General features: G+C 41.3%; 1 protein-coding gene across 1 annotated transcript in view; it reads left to right on the top strand.

Annotated features, from left to right (window-relative positions):
* COPA (COPI coat complex subunit alpha) overlaps positions 1-17,417 on the top strand; it is a 48,110-nt gene that overhangs the window by 3,168 nt on the left and 27,525 nt on the right. The window contains exons 3-7 of the mRNA XM_004589084.3: positions 203-276; positions 5,389-5,469; positions 8,616-8,692; positions 11,189-11,298; positions 15,912-16,021. Of these exons, the coding sequence (XP_004589141.1) occupies positions 203-276; positions 5,389-5,469; positions 8,616-8,692; positions 11,189-11,298; positions 15,912-16,021 (452 nt within the window). The remainder of the gene's footprint in view (positions 1-202; positions 277-5,388; positions 5,470-8,615; positions 8,693-11,188; positions 11,299-15,911; positions 16,022-17,417) is intronic.

Here is a 17,417-nt window from a genome sequence, read left to right as displayed (position 1 = left end):
GTGTTTGTATGTCTCTACATCTTTCTGAATTTTTAAAACAAAAGGAGTATTAATTGTCTCCTGTGAGAATTTAATCCTTGTTAGATGTGAATTTTTTTTTGGACCAAAGAAAAGAAAGGGACAGAACGCTCCCGACTAGGGTTTCCTTAGCAGTTCGGAGGGTCAGCTCTCTAACGTGCTCTGTCTGCTTTCTTCCCACCAGGTCCGGTGCGAGGCATTGACTTTCATAAGCAGCAGCCCCTCTTTGTCTCTGGAGGTGATGACTATAAGATCAAGGTAAAGAGACAGACTACGAGACAGCAGCATGTGGGGAGAGTTGGGAATTTTGGAAGGGATTTGATAAGGACAGCTGATTGACACAGAGCCCAGACTCTTAACAACATCGTCTAGAACACTTGCCCAACAGACATGTATTGAGTGTTTATTCTGTACCAGATACATTGCTTCTTTGGGGAAATTGAAAAATAAAGAGTTGGCTTCTATTCTCAAGGAGCTCTTGTCAAACAGAAGAGATAAACACATATCAACAACATGTAGTGTTTAGGGAATAATAGAGAGATATTCCAAGTTAAATAAAAAAGTACAGTCCAAGAGCAGAGACAAAAGGCATGACATAACTGGATATGTTTAGGATACTTTAATTAGTTTTGCAGGAATTAAACTTAGAAGAGAAGAGAAACCAGATGATAGAGTAGCTGTTTGCAGTGCTCAGGAGTTTGGATGTTACATACACATACCAGTGAGCCACTAAAGAGGTTACAGCCAGGTGTTGTGTGCAGAGAATCAAGCAACTATGCAAGATCTCACAGTCCGTGTCAGAATACCTGGGGTTCAGTCCTGCCTCCACTTCTAATCCAGCATTCCTGTTCATGTGCAGCTGGGAGGCAGCAGCAGATAACTCGGGTACTTGTGCCCTGCCACCAAGGTGGGACACCAGGTGGGATTCCTGTCTCCTGGGTTTGGCCTAACCCAGCCCTAGCTCTATGGACTTTTGGAGAGTAAACTGGTAGATAGAAGATATTTCTCTCTCTCTTTTGTTTTTTGTTTGCTTTAAGGTTTATTTATTTTTATTTGAAAGGCAGATTTTTTTAGAGAGAGAAGGGAAGAGAGAGATCTTTCCACCCCTAATTCACTCCCCCAAATAGCTACAGTGGCTGGAGCTGGACCAGTCTAAAGCCAAAAGCCAGGAACTTCTTCCAGGTGTCCCACATGGGTGTAGCAGCCCAAGCCCTTGGGCCATCCTCTGCTGCTTTCCCAGCCCATTGATAGGAATGTAAATCAAAAGTGGAGCAGTCAGGATTAGAACTGGTGCCCATATGAGATGCTTATGCCTCAAACTGAGTGTTAGCTTGCTACGCCACCACCTTGACCCTTCTCTCCTTCTAGTTCTGTGTTGCTTTCTTTGCCTTTCAAATAAAAATAAAACTTAAAAAGAGATTTAACTATAGATGTAACTTAAGATTCACATGTATTTAGAGCAAAAACTAAAGCCAGCAACTTTGAATCTGTAATAATGTATCAAAATGTTCTGTTTACCTGCACAGTTTGTTTTTTGAAACCAGGGAAATTTGTTTCATTACAGAAAGAAGACTTGGACTTTTAAAACTCCTTCAGGAAGTTACATGTTGTAGATTAAGCAGCAGTACCTAGGTGACACATTGAGAAATTATAGCTGCTTGTGGAGAAGATGGATTGGAATGATGTCTTCTGCTTTTGAGCCCCTGGGGGCAGTTGGTGGAAGTTAAAGCCAACTGTTCGAAGTTTTATTTATTTATTTTAAGATTTATTTTATTTGTATTGCAAAGTCAGATATACAGAGAGGAGGAGAGACAGAGAGAAAGATCTTCCATCCGATGATTCACTCCCCAAATGGCCGCAACAGCCAGTGCTGCACGGACCCAAAGCCAGGAGCAAGGCACCTCTTCCGGGTCTCCCATGCCGGTGCGGGGTCCCAAGGCTTTGGGCCGTCCTTGACTGCTTTCCCAGGCCACAAGCAGGGAGCTGGATGGGAAGTGGGACTGCCAGTATTAGTACCAGCACCCATATGGGATCCTGGTGCATTCAAGACGAGGACTTTAGCCACTAGGCTGCCATTCTGGACCCTTGTTAGATGTTTTAAACTGCCAAAGGACAGCAACTTATTGTGATATTTCTAGTGAGGTATTTCACAAATTTTTTTTTAAAGATTTATTTATTTTTATTGGAAAGTCAGATATACAGAGAGGAGGAGAGACACAGAGGAAGATCTTCCGTCTGTCCATTGATTTCACTCCCCAAGCGGCCACAATGGCCGGAGTTGAGCTGATGAGAAGCCAGGACCCAGGAGCCTGTTCCAGGTCTCCCACCCTGGTGCAGGGTACCAAGGCCTTGGGCTGTCATGGACGGCTTTCCCAGGCCACAAGCAAGGGCTAGATGGGAAGTAGGGCTGCTGGGATTAGAACTGGTGCCCATATGGGATCCCAGCGTCTACAAGGCGAGGAGTTTAGCCACTAGGCCACTGCGCCGGGCCCGCAAATACTTTATAGTGATGAACATTTGAGTATCATTAGTGATTATTTTTGTGGCAGGCATTTGACACGTCATTTAAGTCAGTGTTTGGGATGCCCCCACCCCATATCAAGTCCTGGTTGTACTCCTGATTTTAGTTTCCTGCTATTGTGTACCCCTGGAAGGCAGCTTGCTCTATCCAGATAGGTGTAGCATCAGTAGACTCATTGCCATTTGTAGAAACTAAGACTAGAAGACCAGTGCATGTGCTCGCTTCAGCAGCACATATAGTAAAATTAGAAGTACATGGCCAGAGTAATAATCTGAGGATTCATAGTTCTGGAATCTGATAGAGGACATAAAAAAGTCAATACAATTAGGAAACAGAAAAGATAGAAATATGGGCCTGGCACAGTAGCCTAGTGAGAGACCCAGAAGAGCTCCAGGCTCCTGGCTTCAGATTGGCTCAGCTCCCACTATTGTGACCACTTGAGGAGTGAAGCAGGATGGACAGTCTTCCTCTGTGTCTCTGCTTCTCTCTGTAAATCTGACTTTCCAATAAAAATAAATAAATTTTTTTTAAAAAAAGAAATATGAGTTTACAACTGTACTAAGGAAAGTTTAAAACACTTTTTTCTGTAAGGAAGAAGAAAGTCAGTATTTGTGTTATGATCTAATTTGTGTGGGAAGCTGTAATAGTACAAGGAAAATGGAATTTAAAATAATTTAGAATCCAGTGTTGTGGCACAGCACATTAAGCCACAGCCTGCATTGCCTGTGTCCCACGTGGGCTTCGATTCACTTCAGCTTCCTGCTCGTGTTCCTGGGAAAGCAGCAGAGCATGGTCCAAGTGCTTCGGCCTCTGCCATCCATGTGGGAGAGCCACAGGAAGCTCCTGGCTTCAGCCTGGTTCTGTTCCAGCTATTGCAACCATTTGGGGAGTGACCCAACAGATGAAAAATATGTCTAATTTTGTTTAAATAAAATTTGTTCTTTAATTGTAATAGTAAATTTATGTAGGTATACAAAGTTAATACAAAATGCAATTATGAAAAAACTGCATTGATTTCAGGAGGATTTTTTGTTTAGTTTTGTTTGGTACCTGAAGTTGCAAAAAGAATCTTTTAATGTAGTTCTTTTGTTGTTGTTTTAAATGATTTGTTTAATTATTTGAAAGTCAGTTACACAGCAAGAGGGAGAGAAATTTCCACCTGCTTGCTTGCTCTGCAAAAGGCGGTAGCAGCCAGTGCTGGGCCAGGTTGAAGCCAGGAGCCGGAAGCTTTATCTGGATCTACCAGATGGGCCCCAGGGCCCAGGCATTTGACTTGTCTTCCACTGCTTTCCTAGGTGCATTAGCAGAGGACCAGATAGGAAGTGAAGGAGCTGGGACTTGAACCAGCATCCATGTGGGATGTTCATGCTGCAGGTAGCAGTTTAGCCTACTGTGCTGCCAGCTCTGTTTTAGTTTGATTTCTGTGAACTTTTTACGGTACCTCCATATGTATATTTTTGTGGATGACTGAAGAGATGATGGTTAAAGTAATAGAATCCTTGAACTTTTCATGCTCTATTCCTTTTCTCATTTCCTGCACATTCTTACTGATCACCTGTCATGTGTCAATCCCCGTATTGGGTGCCAAGGGGAGAGCATAGAGCATGCTGGACAGACTGCTTCTAAGGAGCTTGCATTCTTGTTTAGAAGATCATACTGAACCTTTAAATTGTCTGAATCTGTTACAGGAAAGAACAACCTCTTAATTTTATAAAAAGACTATAATAATAATATGTTGGCCCAGATAGATTTATAAACAGATACTAAATGACATTTTAAAAATGAAATGAGGGCCCGGCACTGTAGCGTAGTGGTTAGGGTCCTCGCCTTGCACGCACCGGGATCCCATGTGGTTGCTGGTTCTGATCCTGGTGGCCCTGCTTCCCATCCAGCGTCCTGCCTGTAGCCTGGGAAAGCAGTCGAGAATGGCCCAAAGCCTTGGAACCTTGCATCTGTGTGGGAGACCTGGAGGAGCTCCTGGCTTCGGATTGGCTTAGCTCCAGCCGTTGCGGTCGTTTGGGGAGTCAACCATCGGAAGGAAGATCTTTCTCTCTGTCTCTTCTCCTCTCTATATATCTGCCTTTCCAATAACAATAAATAAATAACAAAAGAAATAATCTTTAAAAAGCAACTTTATAAAAAAATGAAGTGAAAACTCTGGCGTCTCATTGTGTTTTTAAGAGATTTTCTGGATGAGGAAGATGAGTTAACTTTTTGTATGATCCTACTTTTAATGCCTTCTTCCGTTGTGTCCGTTGATGCCTGGTTCTCTGTGCTTGACTCAGCTTTGTTACTTGAATGCGATAGTGTTTCCCTGCTTCAGCTTAGCCCACCTGAGCAGTGCAGGACTGTCAGCAGTAGAGAGTTGAAGTCTATTTGTATGATAAATGAGTACTGACCACAAATGTATGGGCATCATTTGGAGTCTTAAGAAAGTGATGCTCCTTTTTATATTATTGTTTCCTTTAGCGCCATGGTATCTGCTCAGTTGTTTAAATGCGATAGCTGTAGCACTAAAGAGTCTATTCAAGCTGAGAATACAGTTATTCAAAAACAAGTTTCAGATTAATCGCTGCATAAGTGTCTTACTTTTTATTGCTGGCTTCCCAGTCAGGGTTGGGAGTGGGGGAATCCTTTGCACAATTTTATCTTCACCTTCCTCCTAGCGTTGATTGCCACCAGTGTTTCACATGTATTTCCATCCTGGAGCTTTTCCCCTCCAATCTGAAACAGGATACCCTATTAAAAAATGCTGAACCATAAACAAGGGTTGTTCATTGAAAAACCTGAGCTGTTCAGAAGCCAACTACCATTGATGCTGTTCTTTTGTTGGATTTCTGTCTTTGCAGGTTTGGAATTACAAGCTTCGGCGCTGTCTTTTTACATTGCTTGGGCACTTAGATTACATCCGCACCACATTTTTCCACCATGTAAGTAGCCATGGTAACTGATTTTGGCACACTCTTCAGATTCCCTATAATAATCACCTACTTTTTCCTCCGCAACCCATGCCATGATAACATAATTATAATGTGACTCTTCAAGAATGTGTGTGTTACTGACCTTTCTGCTTTGTTTCTGTGTACGAACCACTTAAGGGTATACTGAATTTGCTTGAATTCAGTGAACTCTGTGAGAACATTATTATCTCTCTAGGAAAAAGTAGAGATTTGGTTTTAGGTTTGCTAAGCCAGCAAAAACAAAATTGCAGGCTAATCATGCATAGGATATTATTAATGAATAGTGGCTGTATCTGGAAGAGGGTCATGCTGTGTTTTGATAAGCTAGCCAAGCATTTACTGTCCTGTCCCTCTAGCCTAGGGAGAAGGAGGTTTGCTGGAGCCTGGTCCCTAGCCAGGCTAATTACCTTCTTTGAACTATAAGATAACATAGAAGATTCAGATACTGTATTACAAATTAGGAATTTCAAACTCTAAATCCAGTCTCAGCTTGTTTGGGTCTTATGTTAATTTTCTGTTACTAGAATTACGTGGCACTGTTTTTGAATTCTGAATAAACTAAGTGTCTTGAATTAAATTGCAAGTTAATAAAGTAGTAATGCTTGACTGATTGGGTGTATTTTTATTTCCTTTCCTGTAATTTGGAAGTTTTAGGGGGGATTGAAAAATTACAGGTGAAGATTTGAGAATGGTAATTACTCAGTTAGATAATCTGTTACATAGGAGCTGTTTGTTATTGCCATGAAGGACTTGCAGAGGACCTTCTTGGAAGAACAAATTACTGTCTCCCAAGAAAGTTACTAAAAATTTTTTCCCAGTTTCATAGGTGTTTATGTACCTTGTACTTAACAAATACTCTACTGAACATCGGATATACAATGTAAATTAGAAATACTCCCTTTTCTCAGTGATCTAACAGACTCCAAAATGTCTTTCCATATTAACTTTCTCTTTTGGTTACTGAAATTTGAGAATTTTTGAAACTGCACGGTCTGACGGGGATGAGTCAGAATAGGAAACAGGGTGAGCATTTAGCCTGCAGTGTCCCACATTGCAGTATTTGGGTTTGATATCTGGGTCTGGCTCCTGATGCTAGATGCATGCTAATAATACCCTGTGCGACAGCAATGATAACTCAAGTCATCAGGTCCCTGCTCCCCATGTGGGAGACTTGGATTGAGTGTCCAGCTCCTGGTTTTGGCCTGGCCTCATTGCTATTTGGGGAATAAACCAGTAAGTGGGAGCTCTCTGTATGTTGCTGTGTGTCTCAGATACATAAATAAAAAGTTAAATATGTATGTATGCAAATACACACACACACACACACACAAAATTTAAATACAGTACACACACAGTTTCCATCCTACAGGTAAAGGAAGAAGAGCCTTCCATCGTATTTAATATACAAGATGAACTATATGGATAAATACAAATACATACACATATAATCAAAAGTAAATATAAATATTTCTGCCACCAGTGAGGACCTATGATGTCTGTCAGGATTCCATCTTTATTTTTTTTTTTTAGTTCTCAGTTTTTATTACAAAATGCACATTGTAGCCAACTTGAATAACTTGTTTTTTTTTTTTTTAAGATTTATTTTTTATTTTTATTGGAATGTCAGATTTACAGAGAGAAGAAGATGCAGAGAGAAAGATCTTCTGTCACTGATTCACTCCCCAGACGGCCGCAACAGGCAGAGCTGCGCCGATCCGAAGCCAGGAGCCATGAGCTTCTTCCGGGTCTCCCATGTGGATGCAGGGTCCCAAGGCTTTGGTCCAATCTCAACTGCTTTCCCAGGGAACAGGCAGAGAGCTGAATGGGAAGTGGAGCACCTGGGGTTAAGACCAGCATCCATGTGGGATCCCAGTGCATGTTGGAAGAGGACTTGAGCCACTAGGCTACTGCGCCAGGCCCTGTTTCTTTGTTTTGTTTTGGTTTTTGTCTTTAAACCCTAGGCTTCGAGGATTCAGGATCTCCCTGTCTTTCACCATGTATTTGGAGGCACTAATCAGTGGCTTGTCATTTGCTATTATTTTCTTCTTTCAAGCACTGAAAGAAATGTCCTCCATATAAAACAACAGCAGCAAAAATGTTGTAAATTCCATGTCATCACAGTCAACAGAATTATAATAATCATTCAGAATGTATGGCCACAAAATATGAGCTATATGCTGGGAAAAAAAAGATGTTGTTGAAAGGATAATGATCCTGTGTATTTATTAACAGATTAGCAAAAAAAACCTCACTGGATTGTGATATTTATGTTATTTGAAAAGTAAAGTAGTGATGAAAGCATGTCATAATTATTTTCATTTTCTTTTTTTCCTTTTTTTTGTGTGTGATTATTATAAACATCCAGTCAGATATATGGTATGGTTTAATGCTTTTGAGATGACGGCAATTAAAACAAATGTGGACAGAAAATGAATCTTTGTCTACATCATGGCCCCATCTGTTAAAAAAAAATTAGGGTCCAGTGCAGTAGCCCAGTGGCTCAAGTCCTTGCCTTGCATGTGCCAGGATCCCATATGGGCTCTGGTTCTAATCCTGACGGCCCTGCTTCCCATCCAGCTCCCTGCTTGTGGCCTGGGAAAGCAGTCGAGGATGGCTCAAAGCCTTGGGACCCTGCACCTGCATGGGAGACCCAGAAGAGCTCCTGACGCCTGGCTGCAGATCAGCTCAGTTCTGACTGTAGCAGACACTTGGGAAGTGAATTAGCTGATGCAAGATCTTCCTCTCTGTCTCTCCTCTCTGTATATCTGACTTTGTAATAAAAATACAGAAATCTTTGAAAAAAATTAAACAGTCTACAGATAGAAACAAGGTCTTAACAGTAAAAAAAAAAAAAAAAAAAGAATATGCTTTTCAAGTAAGCACTTTTTGCACAAATGCAGCTGATTCCACAAAGGCTTCCTTTCTTAACAATTACGGACAAAAGGGCCAAAGTTGGGAAGCTGTAGTAGAGTGATGGAGAGGAAAAAAAAAAAAAAAATAAACCAGCTTGTCTGATCACAGAAGTAGTTGAGGTGCTCTGCAAAATGTTAGAGAAAAATAAGCACGGGACTGACAGGAGAGATTTGCCTAAGACCTCTGTCTGGAATGTCTTTCAGGAATATCCGTGGATTCTGAGTGCTTCCGACGATCAGACCATCCGGGTGTGGAACTGGCAGTCTAGGACCTGCGTCTGGTAAAGCAGGAGCAGAGAGTGCTTTATGCTGAGATTTGTGTTATCAGCTTCTCTCCAGAGGCGCTGCCTCCCTTTCCAAATGAGCCGTGTCTGCTGATTATCTATTTGTAAAAAAAATTATATTTGTGAAATCCAAAATACTCCAGATACTAAAACTTGTTGAGAGCTGATGTGACATTCAAAGTTTGGGATTTTAGAGCTGTGATATTATATATTGGTTTTTATCTATGGTTCCTGGCTCCCAACTCTCCAAAGCACACCTTTGAAAATCAGGTGACAGGGTGTCTCTCCAGGGTGTCCTGCCCCGTAGCTTTGAGAAGCAAAGATCTGAGCACACAGGCCTTGTTGGATCTGTTAGCAGTCGTGCCTGTGCCACCAAGTCTCCACGAAAACCCGAAAGGACAGAGTTAGAGAGCGTCTAAGGATGAACGCATGGGAGTTCCTGGACGCTGGCTGGACTCTCGGTGCCCCTCTTCCCATCTCTCACCCTCGTGTCTTTCACCTGTAACTTTTTGTAATAGCCTGTCTAAAAACCCTTAAAAGTAAGTTAATGGGTTTTCCTGATTTCTGTGATCCACTCAAGCAAATTAAATCAAGCACGAGAAAGGGATCGTAGGTTGTAGGAATCCTCATTTACTGCTGGTTATCAGAATCATAGAAAAAACGTGGGCAAGGGAGGTGGGTGGTTGGTGCATTGTTCAAAGTGCTGCTTGAAACTCCTGTACCCCTGTACCCGCTGTCAGACTGCCTGGTGTCGAGTCATGTCTCCACTTCCCAGTTCCAGCTCCTTGCTGATACACACCCTGGGAGGCAACAGGCTTTAACTGAAGTAGTTGGGTCCCTGCCGCTCTGCCCCACGGGGGACCTGGAGTGGATTACAGGCTTCTGGGTCCTGCGTGGCCCTGTCTTGGGTGTTGTAGGCATTTAGTAGGCAAACCAGAGGAAGATCTTTCTGCTTGTCTCTCTGCCTTTCACATTAATAATAATAAGGCTGGTAATTCAGTGTTTTTAAAAAATTGTGTATTGTGGCTGGCATTGTGACACAACACATTAAGCCACTGATTGCAGCCCCATATGGGTACTGGTTCTAGTCCTGACTGCTCCATTTCCCATCTAGCTCCCTTGTAATGCACCTAGGCTCCTGCTACCCGTGTGGGAGATCTGGTATGGGTTCCAGGCTCCTGGCATTGGCCTGGTCCATCCCTGGCCATGGTCATCTGGGGAGTTAACCAGCAAATGGAAGATCGCTGTCCCTGTTTTCCTTCATCTTTCTTCCTTTTTTCTTTTTTTTTCATTTGATTTCAGTTCCAAAATATTATGTTAAAAACCCTGGGGCTTGCAATGGGCATGTAATGTTGAGGGAGACCTCTTTTGATAATGATTCCCTAACTTGTGAGCTCTGATACAGTCTTTAGGTAATGTCCTCAGAATTGGATTAGAGGACATTCAGCTGGTGTCCGTTGCTGCTGTTACTGCTTGCTTTCTGCTGGGAGAAGGTTCACCTCTGAGTCTTCTGTGTTGATTATGATGTGGAAGCAGAGGAGAAAGTGTTTTTTCCAACACCCAGGAACATTACTGGTTTCGGTTGTTCACATTTGAGGTGTTCAACTTGTAATAGACGAATCTGATTTTCCTGGTAATTTCTTACCAAGGAAAAGAGGTCATATAGCTAGGTTTTTAGAACAAGAACTTTTAACTGCTTTAAATTCTGTTCTAAAACCTGAGTCAAGGTCTGGATAGATCCCTGCCCCACTTTGTGTTTGGGGCTGGTACTCCACATAAGCCTTTATGACAAGATGAGGGCTGTTGAAAATGTGCTGTAAGAACACCCTACTAGGGTCTGGCGGCGTGGCCTAGCAGCTAAAGTCCTTGCCTTGAACGCCCCGGGATCCCATATGGGTGCCGGTTCTAATCCTGGCAGCTCCACTTCCCATCTAGCTCCCTGCTTGTGGCCTGGGAAAGCAGTCGAGGACGGCCCAATGCCTTAGGACCCTGCACCCGTTTGGGAGACCTGGAAGAGGTTCCAGGTTCCCGGCTTTGGATCGGCGTGCACCGGCCGTTGCGGCGCACTTGGGGAGTGAATCATCGGATGGAAGATCTTCCTCTCTGTCTCTCCTCCTCTGTGTATATCTGACTTTGTAATAAACTGAATAAATGTTAAAAAAAGAGAAAAGAACACCCTACTAAAATCTAGCAGTTCCCAATGTAAATTACTAATATGCTGTTTATTTTGATGTTTTAGTCAAAAGAGGAGAACCAGGCAATCTCAGTTCTCCTAAAATTAGTAATATTTGCATACTGAGTCCTTAGAGGCAGGCAACTATTGTGAACACAGCTGATCCTACTTAGTATTATTAGCTTGTAATTGTTGGGATTATTTCCTCTGCCTCTTTAGAAGAATGGAGAATATGTTGAATATGGGAAAAGGTATTTAATTTAGGAATCCCTTAATTCCCAGTTCTAATTTGATGTTGTTTTTCTTTTGTTTCCTTACAGTGTGTTAACAGGGCATAACCATTACGTAATGTGTGCTCAGTTCCATCCCTCGGAAGACCTGGTTGTATCAGCCAGCCTGGACCAGACTGTGCGCGTTTGGGATATTTCTGGTGAGCTGCCCAAGTTCAGGGGACAACCTAGTCATGTCTGGCGTAAAACTGCAATTGCTTGACATAGGATCATTTATTTGAAACAGGAAGTTTTGTTATATTTTCCCATGCAAGAAAGGTTCACAAAGCTTATAGAAAAGTCACATTCTTTTTCAATTCCATTTTTCCACAAACAGCATTTTCCACAAATAGCATTTTCGTTTCTTAAAGTGTTGAATTTGCTTTGTGGTTCTTCTTAGAGGCATTCTTTAGAAAAAAAATGGTTACTCTGGAGAATTCATTTCATTTGAAGACATTTTAGCTTTGTAGGTTAGTTTTGGGTTAAAGTCTGTGTATATTTTTGGGAATTCTGTTCAGGAAGCTTTCAACTTAAATAAGAAAAAAAATAGGTCTTTGACCGAAGTGTTGAGAGTAGTTTTATTCAGGAAAGCAGAATTGTTTGATTCTGTTGGCTTGTCTAGAGAGAGGTTTCTTTTAGTATTAGGAACTAGATGAGGAAGGTACAAGGTAGTGGTTTTATGTACAGAATGCCTTTAAATGGACAGACTTTTAATAAGTAGTCTTCTAGGGCTGTAAATTAAATGTAGATTTTGAATAAATCCTTTTTTTCACAGTTCATATGTCATGATTTTGAGATAATAATTTAAATATTTAATGTTACATGGGAGAGAGCTAAGAAGTTGCTAACCAGATTTAAATGCAGAGAAAGAACTATACCTGTCTGATAAATGAAGTGCTTCATGTTGGAATTAAAAATGAGACTACATTTTGAGATCCTCTCTGCAGTCATGTATCCTTAACATTTGCTAACTTAATCTCTGTTGCCTTGGAAATTGGTAGAGATTGAGTTTCTGAGAGCACAGTGGCTAGACTACAAAGCAGTGTTTTAAAAGAAAGGAAGGACCCTTTTCCCCCTATCAGTCTTTATCTGGTTCGTCATGGTAATAAAGGAATTACCTTTGTGCATTGTGTGAGTGAGCTGGTGACTCAACTCTATCGTGGTATGTTAGGCCAGGGTGGTGTGATAGTTCCATTCCTAAAAGCCATCAGTGAGCAGCAAGGGAAAAGCACACCATTTGGAATATTATAGTAGCAGATGATTAAGATGGTTGTAGCACAGAAACAAGCCAAGAAGAGAGGGGGAACAACTGGAGAGTAGAATTTCTAGATTCTGTTATCTTTGCAGTTTTCAGAAGCTTAGAGTTCAAGGAGACAGCTGTAATCAAACGGTACTGGAAGTACAATTGGAGATGGGGCAGTTGTACTCTTTTTAGGGCTTGGCCATTGCGGTTTTCTGTCAGACTAACTAGGCTTGTTGAAGTACACCCAGATGTGACCAGCCATGCCAACAGGAGGAGCGAAGCACAGGCACTGTGAGCCTGTGCCCTCTCCTTCTGCCAGGGAGCTTGGCATCCACTTTTGTAGTAACTGAGCTGTGGCTTCCTGTGGGCTTTCACTGTGCACACGTTCAGAGCATCCTCTCTGTCTCGGGATCTAGGAGTCTGAGGGCGTGGGATGCCAGCTTGTGATGCTCAGGCTGCACAGGATAATTACTTAGAGCAGCCTTTCCCAATCTGGATTCTCTGAGAAAATTAAGTGCTACAGAAATTATTTTGAATGACTGTTTTATCATTTTCCCCAAGCATTGTAGATAGCTAATGCCATTCTAGATCACAAAGCATTAATTTGTCACATCTTAAGCTGTTGCTTTCCATCCTGGAACACGGGGTTGAGAAAAGCCTTCCCTAGTTCCACTCTAAGAGTGCTGTTTGGGCCACCCTGTGGTAACATAGCATGTCACCTGTGGTCGAATCAAAGTGACCGCAGGCAGTCCGGTGGTGGATTTTCATTGGTGATCATGAAATGACCAAGACAGAAAATACTTTTCTTCACCTTTTGTGGGTGTTTACATCAACATTAAGGTTCCTAAATCAGAGAAGAGAGGAAGAGAATGTGGCTCCAATTGAGTTTAATATTTGCTCTTGAATGTGTGAAATGCATGGATTAATATACAGTAACATTATAACTTCTATAGTTAACGTATGTGATAGAGTTTTGTGTTATTTTTGCTGTACTAATGTTGATGTTCTTTTCCATTTCTAAGGTGTTTTTCTCTGCTCATAACTCTTGACTTCAGTAACCTCTTAACCAGAGAGGAAGGAGATTTGGGATTGGGGTTAGATTTTGTACTTATTTTTTCTTTCTCTAGAAGCAAGCATTTTTAACAGAGTGTTTTTTGGTTTGTTTTTGTTTTTGTTTTTTGCTTGGGTTCAAACAAGCCAGAATGTAAGAAGAGAAATTAGCTCTCAGATCTGTTAACGACCAGGGCTAATATTTCTAAGAAGGAAAGGAATATTTGATGTAAGACAAAAGGTACTTCCAAATTTAGAGGCCTGGTGAGAATTGTACTTTTTACCGCTGTTTCTTGTTGAGAGGGACACTCTTTGAGCTAGGTAAGCAGTGAAAAAAAAAAAAAATACTGAGAAAGGAAAGCCTAGCTCTTGGTACATTCCTCCCATGAGAACTGAGCCACATGGGGCTTACGCTGAATGTTCTGCATTAACCTGGCAGAACTCTTGTTTCTGATGTATTTACAGCCTCAGATAGATAGGTTACTTCTAGCTGGAGCTTCCAGATAAACTGACAGCTAAATTAGTTTAATATGCTTACACCTTTGCATGTCAAGCCCATGTAATTCAGGCTCAATCTTTGAAATAACTACTAAGAAGACTATTAATTTGCTGCCAAATCCTATCCTCATCCCTTTCTCTTTGCTTCTCCCCCTGATCCCCGTTGGGAGGTGTGCAACACACTGGTCCATTCTGAGAGTGTCCTCTCCCTCTGAATTTGGGTAGCTGCTGTAGAAATTTTCCATCTGTCGTTCAGTTCCAGTGAGTGGTTTGTCAAAGCCTCAGCTATTTCTTCTCTATCTTTTCACTGCCTGTCACTATTCATCTGTCTGTTTTTGCCCTTCCCCTTTTCCTAGATCATTACATGCAAGTGCAACAAAGGCTTTCATTCTGTCATAGAGCTTTCCTTTTAATGTGCGTGTTGAAGCTTATTGGATGTGAAGTTCCTCACAGCTGTCTGTCTTTGTCTTTGAATCTGTTTCACACACTAGACTCATTAGAAAAAGTTGACAGATCCTATTAAAGGGACGAGCGAAATAAGTGAAAGCAGGCATCCTGTGATAATGTATTTAAGAAGCCCTGAAAGGTGTATTTTTTTTTTTTTTAAGCATTAGCTGTATTTCTGTCTAGCAATTGGCTAAATGCTCATCTTGGGGGATAATATAATTAAACTGTCATGGGCTTTTAAGCTCAAGCTTCTAAATTGCTGATGTTTAAGTGACACTGTAATAGATATGTTTGTAGTTTTCAAACTCTTAAGTATGACCATGTTCAGTGAACTCAAGTTTTCGTATTTTCCTTTAGATGCTGGAAATTTAGACTTCAGACTACTTGGGCTTTATTTTCAGTTATTTTTATTTCCCCTTGTTAGAGATAAATACCTTTTGTGAGGTTTATTTTTGTTTAGGGTTTTTTTTTAATTTTCTATTTTATAAGTGCTAGATAATTTTGTATTCTATTTTGACACAAAATGCTTCAAAAGATACTATTTTAGCCCCACCTCAATTTTCTCACCTGTAAACTTACACCTGCTTGCCTATCTCAAAAGTTTATCAGCAGAATTGAACCATGGAATGTTGGTAGAGTGCTTTGAAAGCCAAAGAGTTCTTTTCAGATGTCAGGTAGTAAGTAGTATTGTTATCATAATTTTGGTTCTGGCTTTAATAACACAGATGATTAGTTTTTAAAGGTGGTACAGCTGGACCATAAAATAAAATATTTTGCATCTTGATGTTTTCCTATTGCTTTCAAGCCATCAACAAATTCCTCCCAGTGAGACAAGTTTCCAAAGGTTTTAATGACAAAATACTTATATTCAGATCTCTAATGAGCCTTTTAAGCAAGAATTTAAAAGAGCGTGACAGTTTTAATGATTCTGTTCCTGTCCAGGGGTCAAGCAGATATGAGCATACTTCTTGCATAATTTATTGTTTTACACTATTTCCACCAAATAGCTATTTTGTTCTTAACAAGCCTCATTTTTGTTACCCATTTGGTAGTTCCCCATGAATTGCCTTAAAACTATCAGTTTGAGAAACATTGTGCTGCTTCTTCCTAAAAGGCATTTATTTAAAAATTTTAAAGGTAATGCACAAAATGCTGGTAGATAGTACATGAAGTTGAAAGCAGAATTTGAATGTTTACATTTTAAGAACAGTGAAGAATGGAAGATGGCCATGATCAAGTAGACGGCTCTTGAGGTGAGATTTGTGGGAGAGGTTAGGTGGGTCAGCATTTGGTTTGACCTTCTCGAGAGAGATTCAGGTCATGGGTTAAGCATCACAGTGAATGTGCTTCAATATTTTGAGCAGTTTTAGAATACAATCTTTGAGTCTTTTTCCTTTCCTTAGTCTCTAATTTTTTTTTCTTCTTCAGTCTCTAATTTTTTTCCCCTTTCCCATTGATGTCAGTACTATGTTTCCAATACTGTGTTGTTTGGATAACATGTTTGCATCTTTCATCCCATTTCTTACTCCTTCAAAGGTCTAAGGAAAAAAAACTTATCCCCTGGTGCAGTGGAATCGGATGTGAGAGGAATAACTGGGGTTGATCTGTTCGGAACTACGGATGCAGTGGTGAAACATGTACTGGAGGTACGATCGCTACAGCCAGTGGCTCAACGGCCTGCTTCTAGGGAGAGTCATGTCGTACTGTCCACCTGTTGTTCCTTTCAACATATGCTTATGGAGTGTTTATTAAATGCCAGCACGGAGGCCCTGAAAGTAGTATTGTGAGTGACCCGACAGAGTAATGAAGCCTAGGTGCCGCCTGAGAACCCCCGCCCGGGGAGGAAGGGGTAGAACTGGCTTTGGGCTGTATCACCAGGGCAGGGGCCATTCTCAAGCCTCCTGTAAGGCACAGGTAAATTGTGTCAAAGCTTGTGAGAACCAACCATGTGTAAATAACTTCTGTACTTGGGAGGAAATTGAAAAGTGTAAGACAAACTGACTTTTCTTTTAAAACATGTATAAATATAAAATATATTCATCACAGGCCCTCCACTGAAGAAAATATTATTAGCTTTTCTATGCCAGTGAAATTTAGAAAAATTGGGGCCAGTGTTGTGGCACAGCAATTAAACCACTGCCTTACAATGCTGGCAACCCTTGTGGCTGCTGGTTTGAGTTCTGGCTGCTGCATTTCTAATCCAGCTCCGTGCTAGTGCTCCTGAAAGGGCAGTAACCCAAGTTCTTACGCCGTTTTACTCATGTAGAGATGCCCAGATGGAGTTCCCGACTGTTGGCTACAGCTTGACCCAGCCCTGACAGTTGTAGCCACTTGGGTTGTGAACCAGTGGGTTCTCTCTGAAACTTTTCCATTTAAATAAATGAATATTTAAAAATTAGAAAGAAGAAAGGAAGAAAGGAAAAATTAAGACATTAGCCAAAATCTACGTGTTTCTAATGATTGCATGAAGGAGGCTTTAACTTGGATCTGACTTCAAAACGTAGCGTTTCATCACCCCATGATACCTGAAAAAAATTACTAATTCAAAACTTCCTTTTGAGAAAAAGGGCCAGGTGCAGTACCCTAGTGGCTAAAGTCCTCGCCTTGTACACACTGGGATCCCATATGAGAACCAGTTCTAATCCCGGTGGCCCCATTTCTCTTCCAGCTCTGTGCTTGTGGCCTGGGAAAGCAGTTAAGCATGTCCCAAAGCCTTGGGACCCTGCACCTGCATGGGAGACCCGGAAGAGGCTCCTGGCTCTTGGGTTTGGACTGGCTCAACTGCAGCTGTTACAGCCACTGGGACGTGAATCATCAGATGGAAGATCTTCCTCTCTGTCTCTCCTCCTCTCTATATATCTAACTTTCTGATAAATAAATAAATAAATAAATAAATTTAAAAGAATAGCACAGTGGGGAGACACAAGAGAGATCGTTCATCTATCAAGTCATTGCCTAAATGCCAGCAACTGCTGGGGCTGGGTCAGAGCCTGAAACTCAAAACCAGAGCCTGAAACTCAAACCAGGTCTCCACCTGGGTGT

Source organism: Ochotona princeps, chromosome 2 (assembly GCF_030435755.1).
Source record: "Ochotona princeps isolate mOchPri1 chromosome 2, mOchPri1.hap1, whole genome shotgun sequence".
Taxonomy (NCBI): Eukaryota; Metazoa; Chordata; class Mammalia; order Lagomorpha; family Ochotonidae; genus Ochotona; species Ochotona princeps.
This window is presented reverse-complemented; position numbering and strand designations above follow the sequence as displayed.